We start from the raw sequence: 13,073 nt of genomic DNA on the forward strand, positions 1-13,073 counted from the left end.
CACAGGAGCAAGCCATCTGATTAACCCACCAGAGCACCTCCACCACACCGATCATGGTGCCAAAGCGCATCAAGCCTGATCCCACTGATGCGCAAGAAAGGAAGATGCGGCTGGGGACTCAGAATCACCAAAGTGCGTGTCTTGCAGAACAGTCAGGAGGCCACCCAGAAACATGCTTCAGCAAAGGACAGAAACCGCCAAGTGTACCAGCAAGGAGGCCCTTATGCCTTGTCCAGAAGGTAATTCTATCAACAGCACAGATCCCACCACAGATTTTTGCACTGCAATTCCACACCGAGAACACAGAACCCCAAGATGAGGAGGATAGGGAGAGGAGTCGATTTCAGAAGAAATAATGTCTCATTTCGCACCAGGCATGAGAAATGAGTATGATCCATTATTCTTACTGGTACCCATCAGAGAAGAGTCATCAGCAGCTTTGTTCGTACTAGCCGTGGTCCCGTGGTGGACATGCTCCCCAGGGGCATCTGTGGGACGTGTGATGCCTTCAGTGCCCCATCCTGGTTCATTATCTGAAGGGAGAGGTGGCCAAGTTGGGTCTTCGTGGTGGGCACCATCAGGAGAGGCAACAGCTGTTATCACGATGATTTAATTGGCTGTTAATTCCATGTGTGTGCTGCCTTGCCCCTCCCATTCCCACCACGTTCAAGTCTCCTGTTTACTTTAAACCACTGCTACCCTTTTCTCACCACAAAAGGGGAAGAGAAGGGAGACCTTCTGTCCTCCCGTATATCATCACTGCTCTCTCAATGTATTGATCAGACATTTTCATTTGCTGTTCTCATCCACTTTTTCACTTAATCCAAAAGATTCCCAAGGACAGTGGACACAGGGAAAGGAGATAGACACAGCCGTCAGGAGAATTCCCTGACTTGCGTCTCAGGCTGACCACAGAACCTCAGCTTCAGGGACGCTGTCAAGTCCTGCTACAGTGTGTTTTACGTTACAGATATTAGTACTGACGGTTAAGAACCCTTTCTACAGGCACTGATTCTCCTTTTTTGCTCTAGACTCTGAGGGGTGACAAGTTACAGAAAATGGTTATAATTCGTTGTTCTGTCCATGGTAGTCATAAGCCTAGGTTTCCTCCTAGAATCAGCTTCAAAATTTGGCATTACTGAAGGATTTTACCTATTAGAATTTGTGGTTTCGTGTTTACTGAGCCCACCACCCACACTGTTCTTCTCTTTCTTATATGCAGAGTAGACTTTATGTTTTGTATTCTAATTAGATCATAAAGAAGAAAAGGAAACAGGCTTTTCTGTTTATTTTCATTGTCATCAGCTTTCTGTTATCATAACTTAAGCTGTCCTGCTTTTTCAGAATAGCTGGCTAATGCTGTATAATGGCAGGAGCAATGAAACAGAAGAGATACCATCAGAGGAACACAGCAACCATAGTAGAAATTTAACTAGTTTTCACAAAATCAAAAATAGGTTCTAAGCATTGTCTGTTTAAGAAAGGATTAAAGTTACCTTTCCTCTTATTTCAGGAATAAGTCATGTGTTTCTCATATCATGTTTTTAGAAAGTTATTTTGATGGTATAAATGGTAGTGGTTTTGGTAAGTAAAAAATAAATGTTTTACACAGAGCTAAAATTGAAAACTTCCATCTCATCACCATCCAGGCAGAGCACAGAGAAAATTAATCAATCCATAATTTATATCGATGTCTTAAAGAGATCAGTAAGTTATTCCTCTCTACAACTTCATGCAATATCTTTCTAAGATAGGCTGAGAGACATAAGTGATTAAATATACTTGATTGATATTATTACTAGTACCTGTAGTGGAAGACTGTTTTTCATGATTATTCTCTCTGGAAGGAATAATTCTATCCGTTATAGCACGTTGTGTGTAATCCTCTCCCTTGTCCCAATCTGGATACACCAATGGGTCTTGCGCTGAGTCGTTCTGTTTGGCCCCATGGTTGGAGGCCATAGCTGTTATGATGATGGTGAAGTAATTATGAACTCACTATATAAAGATCCGTTTCTCATATTATTCTCCTCTTCGGTTCTTGTCTCTATGACAGGCCTTGCTCACATGTCTACTACATTTAATGGCAAAGAGAAGTAAAGCAGATTTGCTTCTCATTCTGGTTTATGTTTAGAAAAGCTGCCTACTGTCACCAATAGAATTAACTCCTTCCTCAAACTGAGCATAAGCTTTTCAGAATCAAGATATCTCCTTGTTTTTCAAAAGTATTTCTCCAAATTATGCTGTTGACTTTGTATTGGTTGAATATCAAATCAATGTCCACCAATGCAGAATTAAGAACAACAAAGGCAGAAATAACTGCAAGAATATGACCCATCAGTAAGAGTTTAATCACAGAATTTGAGTGTATTAACTATCCAATTTCCCCCCCTCAAAATTTCACTGTTTTATTAGTTGCAGCATCCCCAGGAGAACAGACAAAGAAGTCTGACAGAGGGGAAGGCTAGCACATGCTGCAGATTTGTGAATGGTGCACACAATAAGTAAAACAGCATTCAAGTGGAGAATATTTGATATTGCAGTTATTTAGAAAAACATGATATTGTCCATATCAACCAATCTGTAGGTTTTGTTAGACAGTCACAGTGAAAAAGTACCCAAAAGTTCTAAGTAGCATAACCTTTCTTAACCCCCTCAAACCAATTAAAAAAACCCAAGAAACTTGCCAGTGTGTTAAAATTTTAATTGCAACTGGGCCTAGTTATATTGTTCTAGTAGTAGAGTAGAGTAGAGTAGAGTATTTATATATATTACTTATACGTTGTACTGCATCACCAGATTTTTAAAGGATGTTGATGAAACACCTGGGGTTGATATCTTAGAGGAATGTGGGCTTAGGGACTGCTGTAGCAGTGAGCTACACAAAACTTTTGCTAATAAGATTACATGTAGTTGAAGGAATAGATCCACATTATACAGCATCTCAAATAATGGTTATCATATGCTTGTCTTCAGTGGCCGTATTTGATCATCTGCAAGAGCAGATGACAGTGTTAAATTCACTGTTGGCAGTGCTTAGTATAGCACATCAGTCAATAACTAGTAAACTTAGTACACTCACAGGAACAGAAACTAATATATGTGAATTTTCAGTTACTAGCTTTATAGTACAATTTGATCTTTTACGTCTCAATTGCTTCAACCGATGGAAGAGAAAAGCCTCTCTTTTATTCTACACTATGCTTTGCTTTCTTCCCTTCATCACCAGTGTCATCTTGTCATAGTTCAAAAGTGGGGTGAGTAGATATTTTAGACAAAAACTTTTAGATATTAATGCCATATTAACAAAAACTGAAAAAAACCCAGGTCCAATAACCCCCCTTGCAAGAGGGGAGTGAACACAGCTCCCAGATAAGTGAAAAATACAACAGACATTATTATTTTTCCATTTAAGGATTCACTGTTTCCTACAGATAAAACCCTGGCAGATAGCCTGTTAAAGCCTTGTGACTGCATGACACAAAACACAAAACATAGGAGACAGTTACTGAATTAATCTACTACAGGTCTTGACACGCAACCCAAATAGGAGAGAAAACAAACCTCCAGGAACAGGTCTGAAGAATAGAATAATTTAAAAAAATGTATAATATAACATCAGAATTGCTCAGGTTTATTCACAGAACCTCTGTTATGGCCTCAGAATGCAAAATTGTTAGTAAAAAAATCCTAAAACTAAATCTTTAGTAAACCCTGATAATTTACTAAAATGTGACCTGTAATATTACCTGTATGAGAAGATTCCTTTTCAATATCATTTTCACCTGCAACAGTAAATTCGTGTTGTTCAGTACTCCCTGTGGTATTTGCAGGATTTTGCTCTTGACTTATCCATCCAGAATGAACACTGTGTAATAGTGGATGTTGGGTTGGTCCTTGATGTTTTTCATTTTCACTTGTAACTAGTGCTGATAAGATGATGATTGAATCAATAATGATCGAAACACCCAACACCAGTCATATTCTCATCTTCATGGTCTACAGAGCAAGAGTGCTTGGCTTTTGTGTTTTGGCTTTTTGTTTTCATTGTTACATTTGATGTGAAATGAAAGATGAAAGAAGACAAAAGTCCTTTGGAAACCCTATCACACCAAAGCATCACAAGGATCAGAAGAAGATTTAAGTGTGCTAGAAAGTATCCAAATGACCAATCGCAAAGAAAAGCTATAGGAGAAGCAGTGGAAGAAGACATCGAAACAACAGCTTGCATCTCTACTTCACATTTATTAATACTAAATTAACTGTTGAGTCTGTGTATTCTGGGTTTTTGAAAGTGAAAAAGATGGCAAACTTTCTCTTTTGAGTTAGTATCTCAACTAGACAATTACAAGGCTGGCTCCAAGGAAATTGTCCTTTCTTCTGGGACTGGATGAATGAAATAGGTAGGTTCATATATTCAAAGTTGAAAAGTATACTTGTTTTGAACTCAGTAATAATTAAAGCTTTTTCTGACAAAATAAATTTTTTGCTTACTCTTTAATTTGCTGTTGTTTACATAGCAGAAGATGCAGTCAGAAATCACCTGAAGTACCACCACCATAAGAGATTTTCTAATGCGTATTAAAAGGCTTAGAAAAGATACACCAGAAAAAAAAAAGAATATCTATAACACTAAGATGAGCATTAGAACTCAGTTTGAAATATATTTGCCTTAGGTATCAAATGTTTCCATGAATGATATATTAAAGGTAAAGCAAAGGTCCTTAATCAGAGTGTGCAAAGAATAAGCTAGACCTGTTACATATGCCATAAGTTACCAGCTAAAGAAACCTATGATATTTCCCAAAAGAGCAAAACTGGAGGAATATTTATCTTCACATTCCAGCAATGAATTGTTCATACAGAGGGCACTCATGCAAATGTAATTCATTATTTTTGTAATGAAACCCATTACATATAGATTATCTTGTAAAAAAAAAAGTTAAAATTAACTAATGTATGAATACAACTGATCTAACAATACTTCAGAACTAAAAGAAAGTTATCACAAAAATTATTTCTGGGTGATTATAGTACCTGTTCTCATGCCAATTGTATAAACTTTCACTGTTCAAAATGACAGGTATCTAGCTATTGGAGGCAGATCATATAAAACCAAAGAACTACCACAGGATGTAGAAAATGCTTGTTTTTTACAGAGGGATAAGAAGGCTTTCCACAAGTCCCAGTGAAATGTATTTCTTTTCAGTACAATCTAATTTTATGCAATCACAAGGCTGGCCCCCAATTCAGCTGTATATAGCTGTGCCTCCAGCTATTCAGTTTTGCACCTCTCCTTAACATGGTAAAGCTGTGCATTATAGCCAAAACATCCTGAAAATGAAGCTCATATCCAGCTATGCTTTTCAAAAAATTTTAACTGGAAAGTATTTAGGTACACAACAAAAATAGCTGGAGAATGCAGTCTGTGAGCCTTTGCCTACAGAGGTTTTTAGGCTTGAAGAACATGAGTACACTTTCAGTATCTCAGTTGGCTACTGGCACTAACATTGGTAGCAAAATGTTCACATTCATCTGGAGGTAGTATATTATCCTTTGTAGCACAGTTTCATGTATTTGAATCACTAGCTCCCTTTTTTGATTTTTATCTTCAGATTTTACAACAGAAATTTTGAAGTGGAAAAAAGGGAAATTTTTTTCTTACCAAGGTGGGTCACCAAATGTTACAATCTACTCAGTTTTATCACACTACTGGCAGTACAAGTTTAAAAAACCCAGAGACGTGAGGAAAAGTGGCAAGTAATGAAGATTAGATGCAAAAGGTAGACTTGGAATGACAGATGGATATTATAGATGCCAATTCTGAGGGCTCTAGTACAAATAATACAAAGGTATTATACTGAACTGAGGCTAATGGTATGGGAATTACAACCAGCTGTGCCAAAACACTGTTATACTTCATTGAATTATGTCACAAATCTCAATATTATCTGAAATGCTTAATTGCTTTACCCCTGCCGGCAGAGCTAGGATACTGCTCCTCTTCATCTGTATACGTGGGGTTCCGATGACCGTGTGTGGAGATTTCCAGAAGTGTTTCGTGTTGCAAGTCCACAGCTGTTAGGACAATGGAGGATTCAACACTGACCATGCTCTACATCTGCCACTATTACTCTACTGTTACTGTGTGCCATAGAGGTGATGGAAAATGGAAATTCATGCATAGCTTAACTGTAGTCTCTCTACTCTTCTTATCAAATTCCTTTACATCAAACCAGTTGTTCTTTTCTTTGCATTGGACAGATGCAATGTGTCCCAAGAAGAATGGGAAAAACAAGCAATAGAAGAATAATGTATAGCAGAAGTAGCGCAAAACCATTGCAGCAGTTACAGACATTTAAACTCAAGTTTGAAGAATAATGCTGGACCTAAAGAATATGGTAGATGTCTGAGTACAAGTAAAACATGCTTTCTAAGTACTCAGATTCATGTTAGAATATCCACCACCAAGCTTAAAAGCTATGGTCAGCAAAAAAACGAACGCACCTTGACAGCCACCAGGAAGCCAATATTAGTCAATAAAGATAATACAATTGAACAGATGAAACAAAACTTCCACAAGAGTCTATGATCAGAGACTGTATACATGCACCCATGGAGCATGCAGATACCACTAGGCCATTAAAGGTAGTTGGAATGCAATACGCCATGTGGAATAAGTCACCAATGAAGAATCTCAAAGATAAATAAATTAACACCAGAAATACCCAAAACTTAGGGAAAAGAATAAAAAAATCCCAAAGCAAGATGACTTGCTTATTTTGTATTTTCTTCTAAAAATGAAGACCACTGCTGAAAAAAAAATACTGTACTATCTTCAGGAAAAAAAAAAGCTTATAAACAGTGGTTTATAAACACTACTGAGTAAATAAGTGCACAGACAAAAAACACATTAAGATGTGCTTAAGTTATATTAACGTAAATTAAATTACAAAAAAGGAACAGATTATGATCTTTATACAAATAAGAGTGTTGGTGTACAGTCATTAGTGGCAACATCTATACTGAAAAAAACCCCAAGGGCTGGGGCCATTCCCTGGTCATAAGGCCAAGCAGCAGACTGTGTGCTTCAGTGACACACAGCATTTGGCTTTGATCCTAATATGTGGTGGTTTTCTGGTATTGAGACAAAATTATTTTAGATATGGATTACTTTTTTAGTTAACAAAGAGCCATCAGATGATCACTGTGGAAATATTCCTATCAGGAAAATAAGTCTGTGTATTAAAATATCTTAGTTGTGGTATTGGATCATGCTTAAACATCTGAGGTCACAAAACAAATGAGATGATGTCAGGACAGTGCATGGGAAGAGTGTGGAAGGTAGCAAATATGAGACTGTTTTGTTAACACTTCCCAATGAAAAGGGCACTTGCAGTTTGGCCTCCCCATATTGTGCCTGAACATATTCCACAGACAGGAAGTCTACATTGTATAGCGATAAAATATAAATAAGATGAACTGGAATTATTTTAACACTTTTTTCCACAAAAAAGAAAAAAATATTAAAAAAAATGAACATTTATTTTTCTTGGAAAATCATGAGTGAATGCATGCATTCAAATAGGAATGAAAATGAGAACTTAAAATTAAGTAGTGACAGAAGAGATATTCATTCTATCGATATGGACCTCTCATGATTTTTCCAATCACGAAAAAGACATTTCTGAAGGAACAGTTGATGAGAAGAGCATCCAATTTTCACACAATATATGTGTGGCAAAGGAGGAGAAACATCAGGTAGGACAGGAAGAAGAAGAAAGAAACCATCCAAAGAGAAAGGAAGTTCCTTACTAGTACTTGGAGCATACGCGTCTTGGGCCACACTCCTGTCCCAGACTGGAAACACTGTTGGGTAAGTCATCTCCTCTGAAGAGTCTTCGTCATCCGAACCATTGCCACTTGAGGTCACATCTGCTGTGATGATGTTAAATCTGCCATGAAGCCCCAACCCACAAGGTCGTCTGCTGACAGCAGTTATGCTTCCCTCTCTCCCCTACATGCAGCCTTACAATCACAGAGAAGTGTGTACAGCACCCTGCATCCCATGGTCCATATCTCCTCCTGGTTCTTCTACCCACAAGGGTTTCATCGCTCTGCCATGGCCCTGCTGAAGCTGCCCAATGGGGCTCGCTCTTAGCTACATTTCCGTGCCCTATGCATGCTCGCAGCACTAACCTCCTCTCCTAGCAGAGTGAGCACAGTGTACTGGCTTGAAAACATTTTCTTCCTTTCTCCCACAAGTCCTTCTCATTGGAATAGTCTACCTCTAAATTGCCTCCAAACAGGAAAAAAGAAAAACCCAAGTACATCCTTCATAAAATGACTCACATACTCATCCCTTTCCAACATGCAGAACACCTCCGCAGCACATGAACAATGCGGACAGCTGCTCTATCGCTACCAAATGTACAGTCAGTGAGAGATAGCCCAGTACTTTGCTTGTCCCACTTCAAACATGCAGTAACAAAAAGCAGTGACACAGACAACACGTTCAACCTCCCTCCACTTAATGCTTCTGAAAGTTGCTGCCCTGGTGCCCTGGTTATTCAGCCCCTAATCAAAGCACCTTCTTAGCAGGACATTCTTTACCCTTGGCTGCTTGCGTGGGTTCTTGCATCTTCTGTCCAGGCTTTGACCACCACCAGTGGTTTGAGAACAGATTCCACCAAGCTTGGGTGGTGGCTTTCTCCAGGTTGTCATGATGAGGCCCTGGAGCTGTTAGGACATGGTTCATTCAACCAAGATCTTGTTATTATTTCTCGAGAAGCACTTTTCCTCCAGCAAAGTCAAGTCCACCAGCACCGTCACCCTGAGCATGCTCATGCCACTGAGATGGATGTGAGTGCAAGGCGAATGTATGAACCCATGGTATCATTACATTCTTCAGACGGTCAGATGCAAGCACTAGTGGCAGTCCCAAGAAAGAACATGGTCCCTGGAGAGGAGTCATCAAAAAGCCCTGTGAGTCTTTGCTAGCCCTTTACATTCTACAAGGTTAATGAGTTCCTCACAGGCTTTGCCAACAGCTCACAGGCTTTGCCAACAGGAGAGAGCAGATAGCCTTACATAGGCCCCAGAATGAGGAACACCCACCAAGATGACATAAGGTCAAAATCAGTTATAAAAGGTGAAAGAAATATCCACGACGGGCAAAAGGGACACCCAGAGATAAGCACACCCATTAGTTTAGCCTTCTTTTCTACTGACAAACCCATGAAGCCAATGCTGTCAAGGACCTGGGCTCAGAACTACAGCCATTCCCCTCGAAAGAAACATGCACTCCCCTTGTCCTGATGCTGTCAGCAAAATCCACACCAGGAACACTTTCCAGTTAGGCGTCAGCATAGCATGGAGAGAGAGGCGCAGCCTTACTCCTATCACATTACCAATGCACAATATTTTCTCAGAATATAGCATTTCAAATAGTAATGTTCCGTAGGTTTGTGACAGGCATTTAAGGATGGGAAGAGATTTTTGTTTAGAAAAATTACAGGAATCTACAGCGTTTTTGCCCATTGTGCTGGGCAAGAAAAATAGACATTGGCATGCAAACAGAAATAGTTGTGCCACCTGTATAGAGGCTGGAAACTCCCTCCAAAGAGGAATTATTCCTTGAGACACAACATGCCATGGGGGAAGCCCACAAGTCAGATATGAATGGAGACAAGACATCAATTCTAGAAGCAAAGGAAGATGGTGCTTCTAAGGATACAGATGGACCTCACAAGATCTAAACATTTTTTTCCTGTGGCATGGGAGATATGTTTGAAACAAGAGCTGATTGGGAGAGCATCCAATTTTCACACAATATATGTGTGGCAAAGGAGGAGAAACATCAGGTAGGACAGGAAGAAGAAGAAAGAAACCATCCAAAGAGAAAGGAAGTTCCTTACTAGTACTTGGAGCATACGCGTCTTGGGCCACACTCCTGTCCCAGACTGGAAACACTGTTGGGTAAGTCATCTCCTCTGAAGAGTCTTCGTCATCCGAACCATTGCCACTTGAGGTCACATCTGCTGTGATGATGTTAAATCTGCCATGAAGCCCCAACCCACAAGGTCGTCTGCTGACAGCAGTTATGCTTCCCTCTCTCCCCTACATGCAGCCTTACAATCACAGAGAAGTGTGTACAGCACCCTGCGTCCCATGGTCCATATCTCCTCCTGGTTCTTCTACCCACAAGGGTTTCATCGCTCTGCCATGGCCCTGCTGAAGCTGCCCAATGGGGCTCGCTCTTAGCTACATTTCCGTGCCCTATGCATGCTCGCAGCACTAACCTCCTCTCCTAGCAGAGTGAGCACAGTGTACTGGCTTGAAAACATTTTCTTCCTTTCTCCCACAAGTCCTTCTCATTGGAATAGTCTACCTCTAAATTGCCTCCAAACAGGAAAAAAGAAAAACCCAAGTACATCCTTCATAAAATGACTCACATACTCATCCCTTTCCAACATGCAGAACACCTCCGCAGCACATGAACAATGCGGACAGCTGCTCTATCGCTACCAAATGTACAGTCAGTGAGAGATAGCCCAGTACTTTGCTTGTCCCACTTCAAACATGCAGTAACAAAAAGCAGTGACACAGACAACATGTTCAACCTCCCTCCACTTAATGCTTCTGAAAGTTGCTGCCCTGGTGCCCTGGTTATTCAGCCCCTAATCAAAGCACCTTCTTAGCAGGACATTCTTTACCCTTGGCTGCTTGCGTGGGTTCTTGCATCTTCTGTCCAGGCTTTGACCACCACCAGTGGTTTGAGAACAGATTCCACCAAGCTTGGGTGGTGGCTTTCTCCAGGTTGTCATGATGAGGCCCTGGAGCTGTTAGGACATGGTTCATTCAACCAAGATCTTGTTATTATTTCTCGAGAAGCACTTTTCCTCCAGCAAAGTCAAGTCCACCAGCACCGTCACCCTGAGCATGCTCATGCCACTGAGATGGATGTGAGTGCAAGGCGAATGTATGAACCCATGGTATCATTACATTCCTTCAACAGCAAAAATATCCAATGCTTTTAGTGTAAGTAAGTGAAATTTGAAACATTCTGCTAAAGTGTAAGAGTGTGTTACCAGCTCTGTAAGTCCAGTAAAGTCAATGAATTCTGCATAGCATTTTCAGTTGTGACAGATCAACATATGTACCATATGTGAAATACGCCCAGTATTTTGACAAAAAGCATTCAAAGCTAACAGAAGCATGCACACCATAGAAATTGAAATCCCTCAGGCAAGGTAGGTGATAGTTTAACCTTTCTCTCTGCTAAGGTATTCATCAATAAACTGAGAAACAGTGTTTGCAAGAAGAGCTGAGGTTCAAGTCATACACATATTCACCAAATGAAAGCAAGATGTACTTCAAAATGTTTCTCTGGAAAAATTTTATTCTGGCAATTCCTCACAAGCAATATTTTTATCAGCATTTAGACCATCTTACTTCTATATCTTGAAGATTAAGATATCATGTAATCTTCTGCATTCAGAAAAAAATCTTTAAATAATTAATTCAGAAAAATACCTTCAAGACTAACATTAAAGACACCAGTTTTGATCATTTTTTGTGCAATATATGAAAGTACTGGAAAATGCAAGACCTAGGAATCAAAGTTCTAATGATCAAACAGGATAAACTGATGTTCTTCAGTCTGCAGTAGTTATGTTTTGCTTATCTGTAAACTGCAAAGTGTACAAAGTGTATGGACTTAAACTCAGAACTGCACTTTTTCAAGGTGTAGCTATTTTGGTGTCCTGGTTTCAGCTGGGATAGAGTTAATTGTCTTCCTAGTAGCTGGTACAGTGCTATGTTTTGGGTTCAGTATGAGAAGAATGTTGATAACACACTGATGTTTTCAGTTGTTGCTGAGTAATGTTTAGCCTAATGTCAAGGATTTTTCAGCTTCTGATGCCCAGCCAGCGAGAAGGCTGGAGGGACACAAGAAGTTGGGAGGGGACACAGCCAGGGCAGCTGACCCAAAGTGGCCAACGGGGTATTCCATGCCATGGGACATCATGCCCAGTATATAAACTGGGGGGACTGGGGGTGGGGGGATCGCCACTTAGGGACTAACTGGGTGTCGATCGGCGGGGTGGTGAGCAATTGCACTACGCATCATTTGTACACTCCCATCCTTTTATTATTACTGTTGTCATTTTATTAGTGTTATCATTATCATTATTAGTTTCTTCTTTTTTGTTCTATTAAACCGTTCTTATCTCAACCCACAAGTTTTACTTTTTTCCCCCTATTCTCTCCCCCCATCCCACTGGGCATTCAGGGGGAGTGAGTGAGTGGCTGTGTGGTGCTTAGTTGCTGGCTGGGATTAAACCACAACATTTGGCCACAAAACCTGACAGATTTTGCCTTTCTGAGAAGCTGTCCTTGTCTGAAAAAATATTGCCTCTTCTTGTAGTCAGTAATTGCTCCTTAAACTTAGTACTACTAAGTTCTGGCACTGGTGTCAGAAAATGTGAAACCTGGACATTCAAAATCTGATCTCTGAGCAACAGACCATCAAAACCCAGGTGGTGTCAGATTTGGAACGGAACTGTGAACAAAATGATAATGCCAAAGCATTGGTTAACAAGAAAATAACTGAATAACTAAATAATTGCCATCTGACTTGCTGTAATTGGCAAAATTCGCACCTCTACCTGCTTTCCACAACAAGCCTTAGGAGCTCATTTTCTTAATTGATGAATATGTATTCATGGCTTCCTTCCACATACAAAATACCAATGCAAATGCTTTCCTGTGAGATTAGCCAAAGTATGGACATAAGACTTTTTTATTGGTGAGATGTTTTGCAGGGAATGCTCCAAACCAAATAAAAGGAAAATCCACCAGAGCATAAAAATGTCTCTTCTATATGGATGAACAAAATCAGTCGCAGTTACTGTTTGAGGAATTAGCTCTGATAACTTAGGGAAGTATCTCATTGATCAGCAACAGAATTTTATGACATCTGATCCATGACACATCTACAGATGAATTATAACTTGTTAATAACAAAGAGAAAAAGTTGTTCAAGCCAGAAGAGAAAATCAATGGCAAAGTGC

At 39.9% G+C, this 13,073-nt stretch overlaps 1 protein-coding gene across 10 annotated transcripts in view; it reads right to left on the reverse strand.

Annotated features, from left to right (window-relative positions):
• The window catches only part of CD44 (CD44 molecule (Indian blood group)), a 62,880-nt gene that overhangs the window by 16,502 nt on the left and 33,305 nt on the right, over window positions 1-13,073 (reverse strand). For 2 of the 10 annotated variants that reach the window (XM_029997983.2, XM_029998001.2), the window contains exons 7-14: window positions 10,716-10,841; window positions 9,918-10,040; window positions 8,614-8,739; window positions 7,816-7,938; window positions 5,974-6,078; window positions 3,750-3,929; window positions 1,806-1,964; window positions 372-593 (exon numbers count right to left, since the gene is read on the reverse strand). The exons of 1 other annotated variant lie outside the window; for it this stretch is intronic. In XM_029997983.2, coding sequence (XP_029853843.1) covers window positions 372-593; window positions 1,806-1,964; window positions 3,750-3,929; window positions 5,974-6,078; window positions 7,816-7,938; window positions 8,614-8,739; window positions 9,918-10,040; window positions 10,716-10,841 — 1,164 coding nt within the window. 7 more of the 10 variants (XM_029997992.2, XM_029998010.2, XM_029998019.2 and 4 more) reach the window with 6 other exon arrangements.

This window comes from Aquila chrysaetos, chromosome 2 (assembly GCF_900496995.4).
Source record: "Aquila chrysaetos chrysaetos chromosome 2, bAquChr1.4, whole genome shotgun sequence".
Lineage (NCBI taxonomy): Eukaryota > Metazoa > Chordata > Aves > Accipitriformes > Accipitridae > Aquila > Aquila chrysaetos.